Genomic DNA, 25,448 nt, shown 5'->3' with positions numbered 1-25,448 from the left:
CAAGGTGTATTATACCAAAAAAAGGCACTGAGACTCTATCAACAAGGTGTACAGAACTGCACACACACAAAAGACAAGTTGTTTTAAGTCTGGACAGCATGCCTCCCTTTTAAGTCTGAATAGTCTTAAGAGGTAGGTCATTAAACTAGGAATTATCTATGACTCCAAGATTAAAAAAAACACCACCACCAGATACTGTCTAGATATCTTCTACAAAGGCCTAAAAGACTTGGTTTTTGAATCTGGGCCCAGCAATGTAAATTAAGCTGGGCAAATGACTTAACCTGTCTAAGCTATAGTGTTCTGATTTGTAAAAAGGATATACTGAAAGGTATTAATTTCAGTGAGAACTAAATCAAGTTTTGCACATGATGTGACTAAAGTATCACCTAGCAAAGGTCAGGTGTTCAATGAATACCACTAGCTGCAGTACTCCTCTCATTATTATTGCCTGTATTTGCATTTCATCTGTCAAAGCAGCCCAGAAAACCATGAAATCTTCCTACACAGGCAGCAACTGCTGCCCTCTAAAAGTATGAGACCCCCTCATAAGGCCCGAGTGTATTAGGAAGAGTGTGATACTTGACAGCAGCAAATGTGAGTTTGGTTCTTTGTCCTGTCACTAAGTGGATGAGATAAAAGTCCAAACATGACTGCTGTCCTGCAGCCGGACAAGCAGAATCTTGACACACCAAGTACTCCCAGGAGGCAGAAGAGTGGGTCACTGGGGACATGTTCTTTAAGAGTGTATTCTGCCCCCTGGCCCCTCCCTCTCTGTGAGTGCCTGGCCCTCATGAGCTAAGCACCTCTGCTCTACCATGTACTCCCTCCCTTCCATGTTGTCTCCACAGACTCAGAGCAATGGGCCCAAGTGAGCATGGAATGAAACCTGAGCCAAAATATATCTTTCTTCCTTTTAGATTTTCTCAGGTAATTTTGTCACAGTTACAGAAAGCTAATCAACAGTTTCCTGTTGTTGTAGTGAAAAAAATTATCACACACTTGAGTGGCTCAAAACAACACAAATGTATTGTCTTACACTTCTGAGGGCAAAATCTCAATAGCCTAAAATCAAGGTGTTGGCACAGCCAGGCTCCTTCTGGAGGCTCTGGGGAGAATCTACTTTTTCCCTTTTCAGACTCTGTAGGTTCCCCACATTCCTTGGAATCATGGTCTCTTCCTCTACCTTCAAAACTGACAGCATAGCACCTTCTCCCTTCTCTAGCCTCTGCTTTCCTTATTTCCTTCTCTGACTCCTACCTCTCTCGTGTAAGGACCCTTGTGATGACACTAGTCCTTTCAGATAACCCAGTATAATCAACCCATATGATGATCTTTACTTTTATCACACCCCTGAATCCTTCTGCCACATAAGATATTCACAGGTTCTAGAAACCAGATTGTGGACATCTACTGGAGGAGGTGGGAGGATTATCATTTATTACATTTTTAAGAAACAGTGCTTCACTCACTGTTAAAATCACATCTGTAACAACCAAAATCCTCAGATTGTACAATGATCTTTATAAAAACTAAATCTTCACGTCAACTGTGTTGATTTTCAGCAGTGCTTTCAAGCTATTTAGATAGCCAGGAAATTATTTTCTATTCTATTCCAAACATCTTGTAAATTTTGTAAACTCACTTTGTATGCCTTTCTCTAAGCCAGTGGTTCCTTAAAAATCAGAAGAACAGAATTTACAGTACTTGTAGAATGACTTTGACAGTCTTTATTTTTTCACAGCTAAAATCCACTTAACAATACTTTCATCTTACCTGTATTTTTCTAATTTTTTCACAATGCAATCAAAATCAGTATCTTTCTGAAAAAACTGGTGTACCGTTTTCACTAGACATAACACATTTTACAAAAAAAAAAAGTTTAAATTTATTCTGTCATAAATTGTTAGTGAATCTGTTCTGGCTGTTCATAAACAGATTTGGAAGAGACAGAAGTGAAGTGGCATACAGTCTACCATTTTTAGAATATGCCCTTTTCCTACTTCTTGAAATTAAGGTGTCAAGGCAAAGAATTAGAAAGCTATATAATTATTCTAAGTAATTTTTAAAAACCTTTTCGCTCTCAATTAGTATTCCCTTCCTGAATCTTTCTCAATGGATATTCTTTACCACCTAAACTTTTAAAAGCTAAACTTTAAAAAATGTATTTTCCTTAAATTTACTTTGTAATGGATTATACTGATTATCTAGCATTCCCTTCTTTGTTATAAGAACTGATCAAAAATATGGTGTGTTTTAATTTAAAAATTATTACAGTAAAAGACACACTGGCATTAATGCCCCTCAAAATGAATGTCCCTCACTTTTCAAAAACATATCCTATCATTCTTGTCACTTTCTGAAGCAGTTCTGAGTCCTCTTTCATGAATGTCTTTAGTTGCACTGTTGTGGCTCGCCTGATGTCCTGAATTGACAAATGTTTCTGGCAATTTCTAGCAAATAAAAACATTATGGTGTGTCCTCATCCACCTTACAACCATACATGGCTCTTTCCTAAAGTCAAAATGGTCATGAAAGGTTCAAGTTTTGTATCATTCAGAACATCAAGGTAGCCACAATAGCCCAACTGAAGACAGCCATGAAAGAGGACTTCCAGAACTGCTTCAGAAAGTGGCAAGAAGGATGGGATAAGGGAGTTAAGAAGTGAGGGGGAAGGAAGATTCATGGCCATGTTTCTATTATTGTAATATGTTTTTAAAAAATCAATTTTTTTGAGCATACCTCATATTACAACCGCCAAGATGACAAAGCAACTTTTCTTTAATTGCAAAGTTTAATTCAAAGACAAACAGGAATGCTTCCAAAAAGAAATATATATACTCACAGGGACAAACAGGTACTCAAACCTCCTTCCTGTTAGATGCAGATATCAAAGTGTTTATTTAATTCTATACAGTCTTTCCCCCTCTTTCATTTGATTTATCAGATACACTGGCTTAAACTAAATCAAGAGTTAAGGTCAACACAACTTTAATAAATAGCAACACATAAACACTTTATGAAAGTACACACTAACTTTCTTAACAAAGGTAATGATCATCTTTTGTGAAAAGCTGCTTTATCCATCTAATTACTATCTGAAGACATCTCCATAAAACATTTATTGCTAAAACAATTAGGTAAGGGATAGTTTACAGTCTCTTTATGCCTGGCATTTCATTTATACCTTTCCTGTCTCATTTACTGAAGGTAATTTGGGCAATGTAATGTGATGGGAAGAAGGCCAATCACATGTTAAAGAAGTACTGCTATGCCATTCTTAAAAGCAGAACACAGTGTATGAGTTAATAGCATGTACAGACAATACAAGGTACAGTGAAACTGCAAAATGTACAGATAACTCAATTTACAAAAGAAATCCCAATAGCTAAATACTATACATAGAAAAAAAGCTCAACTTCACCAATCAATAACCAAAGAAGTTCAAGTTAAAACAGTGAAATACAATTCTTCATTTATCTACCATAAATGTAGGTTAGCATAAAACAAAAAGGGTACTCAGCTGAGAAGTCCTAATGGGCAAGTTTTAACTCCAGAGAGAAATAGGAAAATTTGGAAAAAAAAAAATCAAGAAAAGGCCACACCTTTTAAACTAGTAATTCCACTTCTAGAAATTTTTCTAAAGCAATAGATGCTCCCAAATTTTCTACAATAACTATTCAGAAAATGAGTAATTTCATGTTACACAAGGCTGGCATAATAACTCACATCCACAGTCCCAGATAGGGTGACATAAAATCCTAGTCCCCAATGGAGAAAAAAAGAAATTTCCAAATACAAGTGAAAAGGAAAAACAGACAAAAAATGCAAATGGTATGGAATTTGGTGGGATTCTTTTTCATTTTCTAACTTAAATTTACCTAACTTCCATTAAAACAAAAAATTAGAATTCAGATTTTAAAATGAACTTTAATTTGTGCTTAAGAAATATATCTTTCCCCAAATTTTGATTATAAATGTGATTAAGTGATAAAGAATATAGAACCGTCATTATCAGATGATTTGCCCATGGAAATTATCAAGTACTCTGTTATTTGAAATCTTTATAGTTAAAACTTTTTAAAATTTCTAAAATTTTTAAAACTAAGATTTTAAATACAATTTCCTCCTTTAAATCTTTACAATAACTTAAGTCATTGAGGATACAAATCAAAATCTGGGAAACCACTGTTTTAAATATGTTTTGTTTATATCTAAGTTAAAGGGAGCATCCTTTATTTATTGTTATGTAGTTTATTTCCATATAAATTCTATTTACTTTTCAGTCAAGTCCTTTGAAACCTTAATGTTTAACCATTTCTTCTCTGGTTAGAGGAAGGTATGAGAACAAACAGATCTAGCATCAATAAGTGATATATTCCTAAGTAGAGCAAATTTACAAAGCTCTTAAAAACAATCAGGAAAGATATACTCCATGGTTTCCTAGCTCCTACTAAGCAACATCTTTAGCTTGATGTTAACATTACAGTATGGTTCCATCTATTTCTCCATAAAATCCACTCTTCTGATTTCCAAGTGTTCTAAATCAAATACTTAACAGCAACAATCCCACACATTAATATTCTCAGTGCTGGAAATGTATTTATCTCCTCCTTTCCCCCTAAATCTCCTTTCCCTTACTACATTCTACAAACTCACTAACTTTGCTCCTAGTTCAGAAATTAGAAACATTTTGTAAAATAAACATAAGTATAAAATTACAGTGAATATTAAATATGAAACCTTTTAGATTAACTACATATACTTCTATGTTCATTAAGAAAACAGACATAGTAAAAAGAGTCAATGATGTAAGTTAAACTTTGCACCATTTCTTACTCTTTTATCACCAAACCCTCATTGTTACCATATGCTGTTGGCAGAATTTTCTAAGTAGTTAATTTCTGATGACTTACATTATAAAATATGCCATTTTTTTCATTTCACACTATTTTCCCTACCATTTCGAAGGGTCTACTTTTTATTCAAGCTTTTCACTTACAGAACCATGCTGTGTGTCCCTCAACAGGGTGTGGTTGTGGATACCTGTAATCCCAGCACTATGGGACTGGGCAGGAGGAACACAAGTTGGAGCCCAGGATAGGCAAACTGACTTTTCTCAAAAATTTTTTTGTTTTTAAAAGTGGTAGAGAATAGTTCACTATGCAGGCTCCAGCTCAATCCCCAGTACAACCAACCAACCAACCAACCAACCAACCAACCAACCAAATCAACCAGCTTTTAGTCCACTGAAATCCAGTTTATCACAACAGGTCATTTTCTATTCCTTACCTCTATTTTGGTTCAGTGAACTGCAATCAACTGGCAACTCTTTCCTTTTTACTTAAGAAATATGTCACATGATTTTAAGAAATGTCAGTATTTTGTCTATTCCATTGCTATTTCACTAGCCAGCACAGGTGTCAGATTTCAAGTTTACTTTTATCATGCCTCATAGTGAACTCTGTGTCCCTCAAAGTCAGCTATGAAACATTTTTGTGAAATAAATATTTCCTCCTACTCTGCAACAGGAGAAATGAGAATTGGCTCCAAGATATAAAACTATGACAGAAAATAAAAATGTCAGTATTTATGAAAACCTTAATTAAAATTTAATTTTGAGTATAAATTAGTAAAAGAAATACAAACACTAATCTTAAGTTTTAAATACTGACAGTTATTTACTACATTATAGTGGATGACTTAACACACTAACAAGTCCTTCCCCAAAATAATTATTTAGATAGTATCACCTGCTACACACAGATGTTCACTGAGTCCCTACATTCTCTCATGAAAAGTTTAGCAGACCTGGATCAGCTGCTCAAAGAACTTCAGAGCAGCTTTGCAGAGCTATGGAATGGGCTCAGATGCGTTTTAAGAGATGTAAGTAAAATCTCAGAAGTGCCACTCTACACTGTGTGATACGGTACCATTCACATCACTACTCTAGTTTCTCTACCTTTAAAATAGAAAGAATGCTGGGCCAGGGATGTAATGCAGTTGCTGCGCCTGCCTCACAAGTGTAAGGTTGTGTGTTTGTGTGTGGGGGATGCAAAGTCATATATAAAACATCTAATCGGTTAGCTAGTACCTGGCTGTTATTTAACAAGCAAATACGGGATTCTTTTCCTGTCCTCCTCTTCAACCATGTAGATTACTTCTTAAAATAGCACGTCAAAAGTAAAGCTATCCCTTGAAAAAACTTAAGATTCAAGATCAACAAATTAATTTACAAGAGTCATGCTATTAGTTACTGCGTATTGTTTTCAACCTGATAGGAAATCAGATCAAACAAGAAAACAATGACAATGTGTTAGAGCCTAAAGTTTTTGAGTTTTTTGAAATAGCTTTGAGATAAAATTCACATACTATAAAATTCTCCCTTTAAAATGTATAATTCAGTGGTTTTCAGTATATTCACAGTTGTAAAACCAACAACACTATTTAATTTTCAGATATATTCACTGGTCTCAAAAGAAATTTCATACCACCAGGCATGGGGGCACACACTTGTACTCCTAGCTCTCAGGAGGCTGAGACGGAGGATTGCTGTGAGTTTCAGGCCAGCCAGAACTACATAGCTAGACTCTGTCTCAAAACAAAACCCCCCAAACAACAACAACAACAACAACAACAAAAACCAATTAGCAGTCACTTTTCTGTCTTTCCCCAGCTTCCTAGCAATCAATAATCTACTGTTTCTATTTTCTGATATCATCTTCAATCTCTCTTTTCAGAGTGCTATAGTTTCCAGAAAAGAGGTCTTTGATTTTTTTCGTTAGGTTGATTCCTAGGTATTTCTGTTTTCTGGATGCTACTGTGAAAGGAACTGTTTGCCCTATTTCTGTCTCAGTGAGTCTGTTGTTAGTGTAGAGGAAAGCTATTGATTTTTGTGTGATCTTGTATCCAGCTACTCTACTGAATTTGGTTATTAATCTAGAAGACTTTTCATGGCATTCTTGGGGGTCTTTTATATAGAGTATCATGTCATCTGCAAATAATGACAATTTGACTTCATTTCCTATCTTTATTCCTTTTATTTCTCTTGTCTAATTGCCATGGCTAATGTTTCCAAGACCATATTGAACAAGAGAGGTGACAGTGGACATCCTTGTCTTGTGCCTGATTTTAGTGTGAAGGATTTCAGTTTTGGACCATTTAGTACGATACTGGCTGTTGATTTTTCATAGATGGCTTTTATCAGATTGAGGTAGAGACTGTCTATTCCAATTTTTTGTAGGGTTTTTATCATAAATGCGTGTTGGATTTTGTCGAATGCTTTTTCTGCATCAATTGAGATGATCATATGGTTTTTGTCCTTGGCTCTATTGATATAGTGTACTACCTTGATTGATTTGCGTATGTTGAACCATTCCTGCATCTATGGATTTGCCTATTTAGAACATTTTTAACTTTTTAAAATTTATGCTTTTAAAAATATTGCCGAGCCTGGTGGCGCATGCCTGTAATTCCAGCGCTAGGGAGGCTTTGACAGGGGATCTCGGTGACCTCAAAGCCAGCCTAGGCTACACAGTGAGTTCAAGACCAGCCTGAACTACATCTCTCAAAAAATAAACAGACAAAATATATCTTTACATATATTAAATTAGAAAATGGCAAAAGGATAGCTCCAAATTGGCTATCTTTTCTAAAGTTACTTATCACTTGGCATCTCTTAAGGGAAATTAGGTAACTTTTAACAACCATTAAAGTGTAAAGAATATTTTGTTTCCTAAAACGTGACAATAAACTTCAATCACTTTCCTTTAAGCACAATATGTATTATTGGGCCAGGGATGTAGCTCAGTGGCGCCGTCCTAAGTTGGATCCCAGGTGTGTGTGTGGGGGGAAGCATAGTATGTATTATAATTCTACTTTAGCTAAAACTTAGCTCTGACAAAATCACAAGGCAGAAACAAAACAGAAAACTAATGATAAAGTACTTAAAATATATAATGAAGATACTGCAGAGGGAAATTAAGAGACTACAAGGTTAGTCAACTACGGTTCCTTAAATAATGACGTATTTAGAAGAGGGCAATAGCATGCAGGTGTAGGGAGTAAGGCAGTGAATTGGTCCAAGATCCTACAACAAAAAACTTTCAGTCCTTTGTTTTCTATTATCATAAAGCACTGGCAATTACAAATAACATTAGAAATAAGGTATTTTCCTCCACCAAGACTTTCACTACATGGTAAACTACTGCTGCTACTGTTGAGTTTTACCAAATCTGCAGTTTAATAAAAAATTGAAGTTCATTAGGGAACTCCTCAGTCAAGATGGCCAGTTTCAACACAATCAAAATTCATATACCCATTCTTATAAAAAATAGGCACAAAAAGGGTTCGGGATAGTTAAGCTTTCCTCAGGCTCAGTCTGTCTCTGATAGTGCAGTACCTATATGTATTCCTGAGCTTGAATACGAATATTATAATCAAAATAAGACAGCCAGGTGCAATTTTTCTGATATTTTTGTCTAATACAATTATTTACAAAAAACCAAGATCAGCCTTGAACAAACGTACAGTGGAATACAAAGCTTTAAAACTGAAGATCCATGAACAAAAGTATGGAGAATTGCTATTACCAATCAACAGGTATAAGGAAGTGGAAATTAACACAGAATTTCAAAAGTATTTACCAAACATAGTACAGTTGAACATTAACTTTTTGGGTGAAAACCACTGTAGTGAAATTTTTTGACCAACACATCTGAAAGTCACTGAATAAAGGCTGAACACAGTACTGTAATTTCCAGAATTAAGTGTGGTTTAAAAAATCCCTATCAAACACAACCCTATGCTTAAGGCCTAATAATTTGTGCCAGGTATGGATGGTAGTGCATACCTGAAATCCCAGCACTTGGGAGGCTGAGACAGGAGGATTACCTGAGGTCGAGGGCAGCCTGAGCTATGTGAGTTCAAGAAGAGCCTCAACTACACAGCGAGACCCTTTTCCTAGAAAAGAAAGGGGGGGGGTGCATATGTGCTGCGCCATGTACACCATTTTGTATCTAAAATTAACAAAAAGGGCTCTTCAATTATGAGTGCAGGCTAATAAATCTGTTGACTCAACAGAAATATGTGAGATCCAGTTTGAGAGTCACTAACAAATCTAAAATTTGAAAAGAAACAAAAATACTATTACTCACTATTGTAACATAGCAATTAGCAAATTTTCCCAGTTTAAAAATATACTGGTAAAAAACATATAGATATAGGTGCAATTTAAAAGTATTAATCAACTACTTTTTTCCACTATAATATTAGCAACTGCTATGAGTCCCTAAATGTATGTATATGTGTATAATAAAGGTTTTTTCTGGCCATTTAAAATATTCAATTAATGATTATTTTGGAAACTTACAGAAAAGAATGTGTTCAAAAAAAAAAAAAAAAAGACCTGCAAAAGATGTCAAATATGCAGCTATGCCGCTACTTTATGGTTTCTCCCAAGTGGAACTGACCTATATGGATTTATGTCAAGAATCATCAATTATCCAAACATGCATTATAACTTTCAAGAAGTATCTGGGCATTGCTATCCACTTTACTGAATCTTGCTCACCCCGTCAAAACCCTTGCTTCTTATCTTTATCTCCATTCCTGCATTACATTGGTTTTCTTGAGGAATTTACTATTACTGCAGTACAGTGTGTTACCAGGATATCAAAGTTCCAATGTACATTTTCACAAGCATCAGTGAAGAGCTCTATAAAGCAAAGGACTGAAATGAATAAATCATGTAACTATTAAACAAGATAAAGACAAGGCTATAATTATACGATTGTTTGTGAAATCTCCACTTAAAAAAAAAAAAGTTAACTGCTACTTAGTGACACAAAAACATGTCTCTCCAAGTGTAAGTTCCTCAACAAATCTTGACTTATTCTAATGCAAACCTGGCTATCACCCACCTTCACCTTTCCAGTGATTCAATAAGAAGGAATACAACATCAATAAATTAACTAATACTACCAAAAATTTGAACTATTTAACAGGTAAGCTGTTTTTTCTATACACTCTGGTAACGTAATTATAGTTTTTAGCACATCATTAAAAAAAGGATATCAAAGGATAGCATATCATTAAAAAAATCACTAAAAAAAGGATTTAGCATACCATTTCAGCAAATGTTGTAATGTTAAAGGTTCATTTATGCAACAATTTTTTTCCTATCACGCTACAAGGCAAATTTAAAATGAGACTTGAATGTCTGCACTCATCTATACAAAAGTTATCTAGAATTATTATATTTGCTTGTGATCCATGGCACAGAACAGCCTACAATTTGTACCTGGTTTTAAACAAATAAATAAGCAAACAAAACCATTTTACCAGCTTTTTATTATTAGGTACAGATTATCTAGAATTCATGAAATTATATTCACAGAATTATCCAGAATTCACAGAATTATCCAGAATTCACAAGATTTATAAACCAATCTTTTCCATTATTCTAATTTCTTCCTGAGTTGATTCTTTGTCATGTGTTCAAGGTGACTTTTTCTGAAACAAACTAGACAGATGAAAGAAGAGTATATGTTCACCAAGAATATCAGGGGTAAATGTTGCTACAGAAAGCTCCTAAAGAGCCAGTTTTATTTTACTCACTATAAAGCCATATCTCAACTGATATCGAAAATTAAGAACTCACTAAAAGTTAAGAATGAGCAGAAAAAAACTGTAGCTTTTGGTTTTCAAAAACTCTTGAGGTAAGAGCACAACATGGTCAAATGTAGTATGATAAATTTCCAATTTACTTTAATTGTTAGGCTAGTTGTATATATTACTTATATACACACAAAGAACATCATTTGAACCCTTTTCCATTTTTTCAGATAGACCTCTCACAGAATAATGATCAAAAACAAAAGATTAGTATTATAGGTTAAAAAATACTGAATCATTCTCCTCAGATTAGACTGATCTAATTGAAAACCATCAGGCCTATTAACAGGAAAATATAAAATAGTCACACAGGGCCAGGGATTTAGCTCAGTGGTTCTGCCACCTGCCTTGCAAGTGCAAGGACCGGAGTTCAATCCCCAGTACCACCATAAATAAATAAATAAATAGTCACACAAAACAATTTATAGTTAAAACAGGAAGGGGCAGTGAGCTCCCCACTGAGAAACAGAATTCAATTTTCTTCAGAATGGGGTCAAGACAACTTCAGTAAGTATACTAAAATCAATTCTACATTAAGAAATCACAAAACTTATTTTTTGTCTGATTTCAAAGATAAAAATGAATATTAAACTACTCAAACTTTCTGCCCATGCTGAAAAGCAGCAATATGTACATATCACCTTAGTGCTACAGGCTCTTATTAAAGAGTAATACAGGACCTCTAGGGCTTCCAATGTGATCCTTGCAGTGGTCTGTGAGGTTAAAATTGTTTTCAAATTAATACTATGAGATTTCATGCCTCCTTCCTTCATTTTCTCACAAGTATGCACCAGTGTTTTCCAGAAGCTACTTTGTGCAATTACAAAAAACTAAATGTAAAAGCAGGTTTTATAAAACCAAAGTTTAGAAGAGTTTTGCCAAAAAAATGTAAAACAGAGTCACTCATTTTTGCAGGGAATATTATTTTACATTTAAAATGTTACTTGTTTTGCTGAGTATGGTCATACACACCTGTAATCCCAGCTACTCAGGAGGCTGAGGCAGGAGAATCAAAAGTTTGAGGCCAGCCTGGGTAACTTTATAAGACCATGTCTAGAAATAAAAATTTTAAAAAGGGTTGGGAATGTACTTCATTGGTAGCATAATTGCCTAGCACACACAAGGCTTTGGGTTCAATTCCCAGCACGAAACACACAACACACACACACAAACACACACACGCGCGCGCACACACGTACACGCACGGTTACTTAGGCTAGTATGTTATGAGCTTATTATTTTTAATAAACACATTTCTCACCTGTAATCCAGCACTTGGGAGGCCCAGGCAGGACTGACATGAGTTCGAGGCCAGCCTAGGCTATATAGTGAGTTCAAGGCCAGCTGGAACTAGTTGGCGAGACCCTGTCTCAAAACACAAAAGAAATACAGTGGTGCCTTGGTTCACGAACTTAATTCGCTCCACAATACTGGAAAAGATGGCCACGTTCGTGTTCACGTGGGAAAGATGGCCAGTCACCAGATGCAGAGTTCTCAAACCAAAACAAAATTCTGCCAAACGCTTCTGTTTGCAAACAAAAGCGTTGCGAACTGAGGCACCACTGTAATACATTTCTCAGCTCAAATTTATAATACAGTAAATATCAAATACAAAAGCTTTCTGTGGTCCTTAATTTTTATGAATTTAAAAGGGTGAAAATTGCAGTTTGAGAACAGTTGTCCCAGAGAATGCACACATGGAGACATGTCTGAGAGTTTGTTGCACTTTGTCAGTAAAAAATGAACTGCATCTTTGTAGTACAATGTTTGAGCAAAAAGGGCACATTTAGAAATATGTGCAATAAACTACTCATGTATATCACACATAGATTATAGTATATGGTTTATAAACCAGAGATTAGTACCAAATTATCTGATTGGCTCTGATGTGTAAAAGGATTGTTGTGGGGATGAAAGTCAAGGACTTTAAAAATACTTAATAAACTGGGTGTGGTAGCACATGCCTGTAATCACAGCACTGCCTATAATCCTAGCACTCAGGAGGCTGAGGCAAGATGATTGCTATGCCAGCCTGAACTACATACTATTGAGACCTTGTCTCAAAAACAAAAAGCATAAACAAGAAAACTCCAAAACTTAAAGTAGTATCAACTGTCAGTACTTGTTTTATTTTCTCTACACTATTTTTGTATATTAAGTCTTGAGAAAATTGTAGATGCTATAAAAATGGAGGAGGCAAGATAAATTCTTTTGGATATACAAAAGATTGATTATAGGTTCAAATACAACCAATGAATGAGTTAAAAAGTCTAATCCATAACCTTTATTCATTTCATAAACTTTAATGAAATACTACCAAGCTTCACATTAAGGAGTGTCACAACAGAAAACACAATCAGATGCCTTAACAGATCTTATTCTTTTTCACTGTTTTTCATCTTTTACAACTTTTTTTTTTTTTTTTGAGACAAGGTCTCGCTTTGTAGTTCAGGCTGGCTCTGAACTCACTAGGTAGCTCAGAATGGTCTGGAACTTGCTGTGATCCTCCTGCCTCAGCTTCCCAAGTGCAGGGATTACAGGTGTGTGCCACCACACACGGCCTTTCACAACCTTGTGTCCTGTTGTAAAAATTCTCCAAAAATCCTGTTAAATAAGTGTCCTTAATAACCTCACTTTTCTTATGTCCTCTTCCTTCTATATTCCTAATAGATTTTTTTACCTGTAGTTCCAACCTGTCCTTTTCCTATCCATAATTTTACTCCATGTTAACCACTGCCTCTTGCTGCTTCAAACTATGCTTTTCTACATTCCCTTCCCCTCAAATGCTCACCTTTACATTCATGTACTAGAGATAAGGTTTCAACATCACTCACTAAGGCTAAAACCTTCTAATATATACTATATAAATTTATAAACTACCTAGCACCAGATATACTTTAATCGTTCTTCTTTCCCTTCATACAGCAACTATTCCATATAGTCTCTCAAAATTAAACCTCTAAAAAGACTGTATTTTCTACCTCTTGTTTCATTATCTCCCAATCACTACTGAATCCTAAGCTGTGAATCCTATTATGCTCAGAAAATTTCAGTGCTTTTGCTTAAGTCTTTAACCTGTGACCACTTCCCTGGTATTGTACAAAATATTATCTTCAGGTAACAATTAAAGTGGAGAGATATGCATTCAAATGCCAGCTCTGCCCTCACAGTATCCCCTTGGATGAATTATTAAACTTCTTTGCAAATCAGCTTCAACTATAATTGGATACCTCTGTAAAGTTGTAGAAATACATATCTATAAGTAAGACATGTATGTAGAGAGTACCCAACATGCTATAAATGTTATATTCTTTTTTCCTCCCCCCTCTGAATTTTCTCCAGGGCCCATCTGTGAGTGACTCCCAGATGTCTCTATCTCTTGGTAGCTTCCAAGTTTGAGTCTTCCAAAAATATTCACATGGCTGTTCCACACAGAACTCAAACTCAACCTGCTCAAAAATCAAACACATTTTCTTCACTAAATATACTTCTGATGACTGACTTGTAATGGTATCATCACTGTCTAAGAATTTAGTATGTAGTGGCAAAAATCTGCTCCTAAACCTATCAGACACCAAGGTCTATGGACTCCTTTGGCCTCATTCTTCCCTTCCTCTCTTGAACTCAATGCCAAGTTCAGGTTTTACATACCTTTCCTACTTCAGTATCCAACCCACTAATCTTTCCCAATCAAGTCACTGCCTCCTACAACACATACCACCAAAAATGAAATCGTTTTTGATTATATAATCTCACCATCAAAAACCTTCAATATTTACCCACAGCCTAAAAATGAAGTTCATATACATTAGACAGACATGAAACTTGTCAGGTCCTAAAGTACTTTATCATTTTTACTTTCCAACAGCTTCCAGAATCAACTACTTACTCACTTATTTCTCAGCCTTTCACCCCCAGATCACTATTTCCTAAAATCCTAAAACCACTGACACCCCTTCATTTCCTCCCAAGTCTTAGCTGTTTCTCCATGGCCATCCCACAGGGTACAGAAAGGTCTGAAAGGAAGCTGTTCTATCATAGATTAAAGTTATTTGCCTAAGTCTTATGTCCTCTAATAGATTCGACTTCTAGATGACAGAGACTCCACAGCATTCAGGACCCAGCTATACAGCTAAACAGGCACTCAAATGTTTGTTAAAAGACAGATTGCACTTGGGAGACTGGAGGTTACAGGAAAATAATAACATTTTAAGAATGGGGAGAAATAGTTGAGAAGCACTACAAGTCAAGCATACACAAGACTATATGGATTTTAAGTCACGTTAATTTTACTAGAAGTTGCAATTTATCAGAAGTTTGTTGGCCCTGATAATGTACATCTAATATAGCTAATAAATAATCTGCAGTTTATAAAGATTAAGCATAGAAAGGAAAATTATGTGCAGAACAATGACAAAATACTAATTTTCCATATTTAAAAAGGTCATTTCCCTTTTTCTAATTTGGCTTTTCAAAGTACTACTGATTATACTTTTCTTTAGGATTAATATAGGATACTTTAAAAACATGTCCTAACCCTGTAATACCTGAAATCACAATTAAACACTAAAAATCTCCCTCCTTGTCCTTAAACACACCCAATAGTTTTTATCTCGGGAGGAAAATGTGCTTGAAATCCTTTAACAATTGTTGTGTCATTTGTGCTTTTATTCATTCAAGAACTACATTTGTCAGGCACCTGCTTTGGTGAGGGAAGTGGGTAGGGCAGAAACTCCCTGGCCTCATGGAGCCAAAATTCCAGGGAATTTTACCATCAGGAAACGAAGTAAAAGTCCAACCTTAAAATAACATATGGAGCATTATGGCAAATTTTCTAACAACCAAACGTTATGAGGAAATACTTTATTTTCAAAATCATCTCTATTGAATTTTTTCAAAACTATCCAATACCAGTTCCAACTATTACAGTTCATACATTTTACGTATCCACCTAGTTGAAGAAAAATAAATTTTAGGATAATGTGCATGGCAATGAATGGTCTCAAATGCAGTATTAACTGGAGAGTTCCACAGTATGGCACTACAAATAGGGAAGCTATCTCACCATAATTCTGTTACAAGTGGCCCACAAAATCTCATCGTGAGATGCAGTAAATTTTTAACGCCATATAGGCTCATCTCCAACTACTCCACCTGATTTCTACACTACTTTTCATTCTGTAACTACGGTGCTGACGCTACACTCCAAAATCACCACCTGGAAAGATTCGAACTACAACTAAAGAACTTTAGGGCAGCAGGAAGCTTTGTTAGCGGTTTGGGGAGGTTTTCCCTGTGAAACTACCCGTAGAAAGCAGCCCAGGACTAACTATAGGGACGGGGTTGCAAGGGTAGTGAACTGCCAGCCAACGCCGGCTTCCTAGAGGACTAAATAAGGCGGAGCAAATACTCTTCTCTCCCATTCAACTTTTTAGGTGTCACGTTGGGTCCCTAGATCCTATAAGAGAGTTAGATTCACGACTTGAAATGATAAGGAGCCACCCCTCTTCGTTCGTGAACCTTCTTTCCAAAGTGGGTGAATTCCGGAGGGGGATCAACACCCTTCCCAACTCCTCCCGACCCGGGATCAGAGTCCAGCTGCCGACACGCCATGGCCCGAGCAACAGGAGCCCCAAGGCCGCCGCTTCGCCAGCCAGGCTACTCAGACGCTCCCGCTCCCCGCCCCCGCGCCCGCCCGCGCTTCTTTCTCAGCCCCTGCGGGTTCCCAGCACAGCGGAGCCCAGAACGCGGCCGGGGGCCGAGAGCTAGACAGCCCTAGCACGCAACGGGACGGAGCTCGAGGCGGCGGCGCGGACGCGAGCCGGAGGAGGCCGGAAGGGGGCGAGGGGGCCACCCTAGGTCGCCGTCCGGGGGGGGGGGCGGGGGGAGGGTGTGGGGTTAGCTCTCGTGGTGGCCGCGACCTCTCCCGGGCCACAAGGCCGCTCCGCGCAGGCCCCGCCGCTCTGGAACCCGCGCAGGAAGCGTCCCGACCCCGAGCCAAGCTTCAAACCTCGGCGGCGGGAGAAGAGGGCCCGGCTCCCGCAGCGGGCCCGCACCCCTGTCCCAAGCTCCCTCACCTCCTGGTTGAAGGCGTTGACGGCGTCCATGTTCGCGTTGCGGCGGTGGCTGCTCCCGGCCCGCCGGTCACATAGACCTCGCGCCGCGGCGGAGCGGGGCCGGGAACCGACGGGGAAGACGACGAGTGGCGGAGCCCGAGGCCGGGCAGGAAGCGGCTGAGGCCGAGACGGCGAGGCGGGCGGCCGAGCAGAGGCAGAGGCGGAGGGGTGGCGGGCTCCTTCTCAGTCCCGTTCGCTGGGCGAGGAAAAGGAGGCGGCGGCGGCGCTGGGCTCCAACATGTCCGTTTGGGGGTGGTGGCTGCGCTCTGCGTCTCGCTGACACGGTCCCCCGCGCCTTCACGCACTCGCCCACACTGGCCTGGCCGGCGAGCAGGCGGGCCTCTCTCTCGCTCTCGCCAGCGGGATGGCGGCAGCAGCCCCAGTCCACGCCGCGCGGGGCACCCTGGGACGGCTCAGGCCTCCCAGCGCTTCCTGTGCCCGGCGCCGGCCCCGCCCCGCGGCAGGCCCCGCCCCCGCGCCGCCCCGCCCCCGCGCGCCGCTTCGCTGGCGCGTGACGACGGGACGTCGGGCGCTTTCCCGCCGTTCGCGGCGGGTTGTGGCTCCTGGCCGGGGAGACGTTTTGGTACCCGGGCCGGGACAGCGAGGGGCGCTGGAGAGCGCGGCCTCCCGGGGTCGCGAAGCTGGTGCTGAGCAGGCGTGGCGCGCGCGCGCGCGCGCCCCCGCCGGACGCGGAGTCTCGCGGTGCGTTTGTGTTGCCATTGTGCCTGGGCTAGGCCATGCTCCGGCTGGGGCAGCGGGCTCGGAGCTGCTCGCTCGCAGCTGCCCGGAACAAAGGGCGCAGAATTTAACCTTCGCCCGCCGGGCGAGCATTTGCGATCTCTCGTGTGCCCTGCAGAAAAGAGGGGAACGTCTCCGACGCGGCTGTGTCTGCTCTTGAAGTTAATTTTGCGTGAGCTGAAAGTGAGAACGAAGGGCACGCCCTGGGTACCCACGCCGGCCGAAGGGAAGCCCTCTGCAGCCTTGAGCCCGGGAAGGAGTGGATTCCCGAAATCCTGACCTTGGTTCCCGAAACCGAGTGGCTTCCTTTAGGGCGGAAGCACTGCCCTGATTCACTTTCCTTGAGTACCTACTGCCTCCAGGCATCGTGCAGGTTGTTGGATATCTGAATGAAAAGATAGATTTTTTTCCCCCTATTTTTGCTCGCAGACACCTCAGTTTAGCCGAGAGGACATGGAGGAGATCAGATAATTATGAAAGCCTGTGTTAGGGTTAAGGCCCTGGAGAGCAAAAGAAAGATAATCGTCCGACTAGAAGTCCAGTAAGATTTCACAGAAGAAGTGGCATCTTGGCAAAAAGGAAGAGAAGTAGGGGGAAGAGGACCCTCTGGGCCAAGGGAGCCTGATGAGGCTTGCAGGGCACCTCCCCTTGAAGGAGGACCAGCTGGAGCTTAGGAGATGAGAGGGAGTAACTGAGACCAGGTCCTAAGGAGCCTTTGCTTTTCCAGAAAGTCTGGATTTTGTCCGCACAGCAGTGGGAAGCCATTGAAAGATTCTAAGAGGAGAGCGGGGTTATGCAATGTGCTCCCTCTCTGGAGAATGGTGTATGTACTAAGAGGGGTCTGGGAGAGCGTGGCTGTAGTCCCTGGGAATGAGGAGGGGCAAAGGAGATGGCAGGGAGAACTAGGCATAGATATGTAGGAGGCAGAACAGAAGGGCAGGGGCATCATGACTGAGGCTGAGAAAGGAAGGTATTCCAGATGCTCAAGTTTCTGGCTTGAATGGGTTAGTTTATGAATCAACTGGAGGATATATGGGGAGAAAGTTTAAGGAAGAAATGGTTAACACTTCAGATCACTTAGCACATGCCAGTGTCGACCTGACATCCAATTCTTTGCTATTTCTTTTAATCTCCATAAGAGGCTTCTGTTATCAGGTGGCTGTTAGTATTGCCCCTTTTATAGTTGAGGAAGTGAAGCCCAATTCAATTAATTACTGTGCCCAGGGTCCTACAGCTGGATGATTTAGTTTGGGGCTTGTGACGTTTGAGCTGTCCCTGGGACAAATAAGTGAGGACGTCTAGGAGGCAGTTAGGTAAACGTGTGGAGGCAGGAGAGAAGGCTAGGAAGAGACATCTGGGAGTCATCAATGCACAGCTCCTAGTGGAGGAGCTGCAATAAACAGGGGAAAAGGCCAGGATGCAGAGGCTTAAGGAATAAGAAGCTTGGGGTAAAAAGAGGTGGAAGGGGCTGGGGATTTAGCTCAGTGGTTCCTCGAAAGTGCAAGGTCCTGAGTTCGATCCCCGTACCAAAAAAAAAAAAAAAGTGGAAAAAGAGCTGCAGAGAAATGGCCAGCCCTGTCCAGTGCTGAAAAGTAGAAGTCCTACAAGATAAAAATTAGAAAGTGCCTCAATGGGATAATTATGGTTGACAACAAGGAAGTGAATATTGCAAAATAGCGAGTAAAAAGGAATTTGGATGTGGGGCATTAGGGATTGAACCCAGGGCCTTGCACATGCTATGCAAACCTGCCACTGAGTGCTACCCCCAGCACATGAGGATTTTGAATGTGCCCAACACAAAGAAGTGATGATTGTCTGCAGCAATGGTTATGCCAGTCACCCAATCTGATCATTATACATTGTATACATGTATTGAAATATCACACTGTACTCCATAAATATGTTCAGTTCAATTAAAAAATATTGGAAAGTGCCTGGTGGATTTAGCATTTAGGAGCTCATCCTACACCTTGGCTGGAGAAGGGAAGACAGGTAGGAGAAATTTTACAGAAACCTAGCTGTCCGGGGAAGTTATGAGGACACCAGGAAAAAGCTGCAGGATGGAGAGAAAGTTTGCTTGTTTCTTTTAATGTAAGTGAAATGTACTGAATTATTTCTTAACAAACTGGATCCCAACTTTTATTTTTATCACTTCATGTTATTACCTTTTTATCCCAGCTGAACTTCCATGGTATTTTCTAAATCCATTTTGCTTCTGTAGGAGCTGTCAGCCATAGAAATGCCAACATTGCATTAAGAAAGTAAGGACAATAAATTTTTATCTCCAACAGTTGGCTATTCTGAATAACCATTGTTTGCCAAATACTACCGAGACCCCAAACCGTGTTTCCACCGTCGTTCAGGGCACAACTGAAGTTTTGTTATTCCCTGCACACATCTGGGAATTGCCACAAATGGGACCTCTGCCCCCATATAATAGCCCTCCCTGCTCAATGTATGCAGGCCCACTTAGCATCTATCTGATGTTCAGAGGTCGCTTCCTTTCATTCATTAATCACATATTTCATGCCTATGTATTGCCAGGCCCTGTGCTGAAAAGCTTCCCTGCCTTCCTCCAGCCAGTGTTAGAATCTCCCACTGAGTGCTTCCTTAACCTGGCTACAGCACTTGTCAATTTGCATTGCTGTTACCTGAAAGAATCTGCATTCCACTCTGTCCTGACTCACCTCTTTCTATGAACCATGGAAGACCTTAAAAATGAGCCCATAAAACTGAATGGGATTCTTCTGCCCCCATTCACACAGGCAGTTATTTTTCATCTTGTGCATTGGAGAAATGGGTTTGGTTAAGCAAAGGTGAAGTCTTGAGCTGGAGTCAGAGGAGCTGGGGGAAAGAGGGTGACATATTCAGCTTTGGAATGTAGCCTGTTTGGGACTCAATGCATTATACTTGTTGGGCTCTCTAATGGCTGTTGAATGAGGGAATAAATGGTCCACAGGGGTTATCTTCTGTGTATCATTCTCTTGAGATTTGAATGCACAAGGAACAAGATTAGGTTTCACAGATCCATGTGTTTGAGGTAGATAACTTAGATCTAAGAGGTACTTTTCTGGAAGGGGATGACAGTGTTTGAGAGGTCTTTAAATAAGTTCTTGGGAAATTGTGTTGTCAGCTCAACTTTGGGTACATTGGCAGCATCTTCTAGCATTTTTCCATTCTGAAGATAGCTGCATCTTTCTGCTCTGGGACGAATGGCAGCCTTTCACACAGCTATTACTGGACTTCCATCTCTGTCTCTCTAGGAAGATGAGTCAAATCTTCCAGTAAGAAATTTTTGGCAAATGCCAAAAACTCATGAAGGGTGTCCTTTGTGAGTAGACCTTGCAGCAGTAGGAATTCAATCTATTAAAAAAAAAGTGACCAGAGGATCACAAACTGATGTGACTGATAAAAATCAGCAAGACAGTCTTCCCACTTGCAAGCTTGCATTCTCTCAAAGAGTATAGATTTAAACATTCATTTGTTCACACATGGGTGTGAAAATAGTTCGGAAAAGCCAGTCTAAACAAACTTGCATTTTTGAAAAAGATAGGTGAAATCAATAGTCAAAAGACCAAAGAGACAGCATTCAGGAAGTTCTATTCTGGTTAATTCTGTGCCTTTTGTCAACTCATTTTCCTGAAAGGAATGTTGGCTACAACATACGGAGAAAATATGGAGAGAAACCATCTCATTCCTGAAGATCCCAAGAAAATATTTAAGGATAAGAATTTAAGAGAAAATGGATTCTTTCTAATGCTTCATCCCTGGTGGGGACCACTGAGTCCTTTTTGTGTCAACTTGTCTTCATGCCCTTTTATGCTGTTTGTACCAAAATTATGAAACAGACTATAAAAGAAATAGAAATTCTAAGAGCGAAGAGCTTGGTGGCATTTGGGAAATGGAATTTTTCCAGAAAGCTCTACAGAAAACATGTTTTTCTTTTTAAAAATTGATTCTAGGGATTGAACCCAGATCAAGAAGAGTAGGCCATCTAATTTTGCTCCTCTTCAAGATTATTATAGTTACTCTTGTTCAATGATAGTGAACCTCTTAAAGCTTTCAATGATAACATATTTGAGCTGCGGCACACATGCTGTAGATTTGCCACCACTGTTCTAGTTTCTTTGCATTTCCTTATAGATTTTGACTTCAGCTTGTCAGTTTTGAAGAAAAACATATTCTTTGTATTTTGGTTGAGAGTCCTGATTGTTAGTAGTCAAGACTGTAAGAAGTATCCACCATAAAACCAGGATCATACTACAATTCCCCCGTTGATTCAATCTTCCTTTCTCTGACAACTTTCACATCTTTTCCTCTCTTCTCACACCTGAGTTGTCCTCTGTTCTCACTTTCAAATGGTGACTTTGCTTCCAGGTGACTGAGAAATGGAAATGCTGAGAGAACATCTTCAGACTTACACTACTGTGTCCATCTACTTACCAGCCTCAGTGTGTAGATGCCAGTTCCTCTTTTGTACCATAAGTGAAATGTCTGTGCTCCTTTCTAAAGGTTAATCCCTGTATCTGCATGCACATTCTGACCTTTCTTTGCTACACTGCATCATCAGTTTCTCTCTGCTGGGTCATATGCAATGTTAGACATAGCTCTTGTTTCTCCCTTGTTTAAAAAAAAAAAAAGATCTTTGTTGAAATCATTACAACTATCATCTATGCTGCTCTGCATTCCTGTGCTCACAGGCTCACAGCTCTTGTAAAGGACACAGCTCCAAACCCTGACCCAGATGTGTCAGCCCCTCTCCCTGAATGTGTATCTTTTCCATCAAGTTCATACATGCATCCTCATGACCTGGCAAAAGCTAGCAGATGAGTTATCTGCCCCTAGTGCTCCCATATAAAATGATGGACAGGGGCCTGAATGGGTGTATTAACAACTCCCATTTGAGAAAGGGAGATGGGGAAGCACAATAACCCTTGGCCCATGGCGCACGTCAAACCCATTGGAAAGGACGGGCCTGACTCCCTGCCCTGGTGTGGGGTTATCCCATGCTTAGCACATCTGGAACCTCTGCTGTACTCTGGGGAGCTCTCCCTGCAGCTCTCTGCTCTCCTTCCCCATGAGGGAGGATGTGCTTACTGTGGAATAACACCGCTTTTGTAGCCCTCTTTCTCTTTTTTTTTTCAAATGAAAATCATTAATGTTTATCCTGATGCAATATCTGAGTGCTTATCATCAAAGTGTGCAGTTAAAAAAAATAAAAATAAAAAAGGCAGCTTAGGAAATCTCCAGTGTTTCAAAGAAAGCACTTTTTAAAATGTTTATACATGAAGAACATTTAGTTACATTGTAAAATAAATGCAGCACTGTAAGGTAAAGGAAGACTATTATATATGGAGTTTTGTCCTCTTCCCCCCCCCCCCCAACATGCTGCAACCATCTTTAACCTGCTGAACTTAACAGTTATGGATTTTTTCCTTTTTTCCTCCTATTCAATTCACATTTCAGGCTGTTCAGCAGATGCCTGTGAGTCTGGAGATTCAAATCACTGGTGAAAGTTCATTCTCTGTTTCCTCAGTTTTTCAGGAGCTTTTCTCCATAAGATGATTTCCTGCTGCTTGAAGTACCTTCTGTCTTCCTCATCAACAAGCACTAGATTCAAAAAGTACCTTACTGAAAATTTTTTGTTCACATCTCTCATTGTTGGTGTTGGGTCATATCCTACTAAAAATAGTCTTATTGGAATGGATTCGCCTTTTACTGGTGCACCATCCATTATTTCATATTTAGCGATAGTTTCTGTTTCCGTTGTAGTACTGGGTCCAATTCCTGTGATCTCTTTTTTGATCAGTTGTAACTACATGTGTTGTATTTTTATTCTTACTAATAAGTAAATTTTTCCAATAATCACATCCTTTAAATGATACTTTGATTTATTATATTCAGACTCTATATGTAGACAATCTTCAGTGCCCACTTCCATTTTAATAGAGTTGTTAACATCAGGATAGGTGGCAAGTTGGTGAACAATAAGATCATACTCTTTCACCACGTTCGTCAGTCTTCTCACTATTGTCACCTTAAGAAAATACCTCAAGTGGACATTGGCACCAATGTAAAATTCATTTGGCTTTTCAACTTGCATAAATTCAAAATCATAACTTCTGCTCTGAGTCAGTTCTCCAGGTAAAGCTAGTTCTTTCACTAGGTTTACAAATTCATGAGTATTACTCTTGTCATTGAAAAGTACAATTTGACCTACAAATTCAATTCTAATTCCTTGGTGCTCTAGCCTCTTTCCAGGTTGCTTAAAGGGTAGGTTTACCTTTTCTGAAACAGACTCTCCATCATAGAAGAGACAGTGTTTTTCCACTTTGCCATCTTCAGTCTTCATCTCTGCCATTTTCCTTGTTTCCCCATCATTAAGGACAACATCAATCTCACAAATGGGACCAAAAAAGCCTCCAAGAAAACTCATTGTCAGCAGCCCTCTTTCTCTTAATGTAATATTGAGGCCTAGGAATTGGCTTGCGGTAGTGTATCTCAAGCTTGGCTGTAGGTAAGAATTAAAAAACTTGACAGGAAGCCACACCTCAGCCATATTAAATCAGAATCTCAAAGAGTTGGCTTCAGTAATTTTTAAAACTCCCCAGTTAATTCCAGTGTGAAGCTGAGGTTGAAAATTAACTGCCTTCAGTGTTGGGAGTCCTAGGATCAAACTACTGGGTTTATGGCTTTTGTTTTCTGCACATTTTTCTCCACAATGAATGTGTAGATTCTATTGTCTAGCCTAAAAACTTCGTATGTTCATAATTGCATATAAAGATTTTGTAGAGAAATAGCCTTTAAATCTTAAAGAGTTCTTGCCTCTAAAATGCTGGCTATTGTGTACAATCCAGTGCTCTCTTACTTGGTCCAGTGGCCATTGCACAAGAGATTTTTTGTTTTGTTGAGAAAGAGCCTTGTCATGTAGTCCAGGCTGGCTTCACACTCATAGATTTATCCTGCCTCAGCCTCCCAAGTACGGGTTTTACAGATGTGAACCACCAGCCTCAACTGTGTGAGACAAATTGACAGAAAAGATTTGCATGGGAGGTGCTACCCTTAGTCATATCTTTGGTGCCTGTGTGTTCACTCCCTCTGTTCAGTAGGCACTTTTCTGCTTCTTGTATTTGCTTCGACTGAAATTGGGGGGAAATTACCCATATTAACCTGGTCAGGCTTCAAATTATGGGGTTCTCTGTTAAGACTGGTGAAGAATTACACAATTTAGCAAAGCTAATATTTCCCCCCGCCTCAGATGTCAAAGTATTTCTAAATTAGTGTTTCCTTTCTTGACCATTCAGTTAGGATAACAGTGAAGCTCCCTTAAGCGTAACACAAATACGGTGTTTTTAAGGTGTATTTCTCTTAGATAACACTCCAGAAAGGAGCATTTCAGGGCTGGTGAGGTGTTTCTGCCATCCTCAACTGGTGAACTCCAGAGTGACCATTCCACTTGTCACAATTTCTTAGCCAGTAGGATGGGAAAAGAGGAAGTAGAGGCATGTAGTTTCCTTTTTAGTATTTGAGTGGATGTTGCATAGCCCATGTTTGCTTACATCTCATTGGTCAGAACATAGTCACATGACTACCCAACTGCCCGAAAAGCTAAGTGTTCTTGTAGGTTGGACGTGTATCCCACTGAACCTTGGCAAACTTTTATTACTGATGGGAATAAAGCCCCAATGGATATGAGAAAAAAATCATTAATCCTCACCATGGCTCTTTTTGGACTTTGTCGAGAGTCGTAACAATTAGTCAAAGCATCAATGTTCTGAAGTTTCTCACCATTTCTCCTAATAGTACAGAATGTATATTAGGTCACAGGTAGGGCAAGTCACAGTTTGACTGTTTTGCCATCAACAAATCATAGACCTGGAGCAATTTATTTTCATTGCCTTTTTGTCCTGCCTCTTCTAC

At 39.6% G+C, this 25,448-nt stretch overlaps 1 protein-coding gene and 1 pseudogene across 6 annotated transcripts in view; both read right to left on the bottom strand.

Moving 5' to 3' along the window:
- The window catches only part of Scaf4 (SR-related CTD associated factor 4), a 57,341-nt gene extending 40,141 nt beyond the window's left edge, over window positions 1-17,200 (bottom strand). For 4 of the 6 annotated variants that reach the window (XM_004842276.3, XM_004842278.3, XM_004842277.3 and 1 more), the window contains exon 1: window positions 16,752-17,200. In XM_004842276.3, coding sequence (XP_004842333.1) covers window positions 16,752-16,781 — 30 coding nt within the window. In that variant the 5' untranslated portion in view covers window positions 16,782-17,200. Of the gene's footprint in view, window positions 1-11,646; window positions 11,728-11,935; window positions 12,040-16,751 lie in introns of all 6 variants that reach the window. The other 2 variants (XM_087213171.1, XM_021256149.2) reach the window with 2 other exon arrangements.
- Window positions 17,201-22,916: 5,716 nt separating this feature from the next.
- On the bottom strand, window positions 22,917-23,992 carry LOC101714699 (vacuolar protein sorting-associated protein 26A pseudogene; annotated as a pseudogene).
- Window positions 23,993-25,448: the final 1,456 nt, after the last annotated feature.

The sequence above is a fragment of the Heterocephalus glaber genome, unplaced genomic scaffold (assembly GCF_053883595.1).
Source record: "Heterocephalus glaber isolate CG9 unplaced genomic scaffold, H.glaber_assembly_v1.0 deba00000122, whole genome shotgun sequence".
NCBI lineage: Eukaryota > Metazoa > Chordata > Mammalia > Rodentia > Bathyergidae > Heterocephalus > Heterocephalus glaber.
The sequence above is the reverse complement of the archived record's forward strand: the minus strand, read 5'-3'. Positions and strand labels throughout refer to the sequence as shown.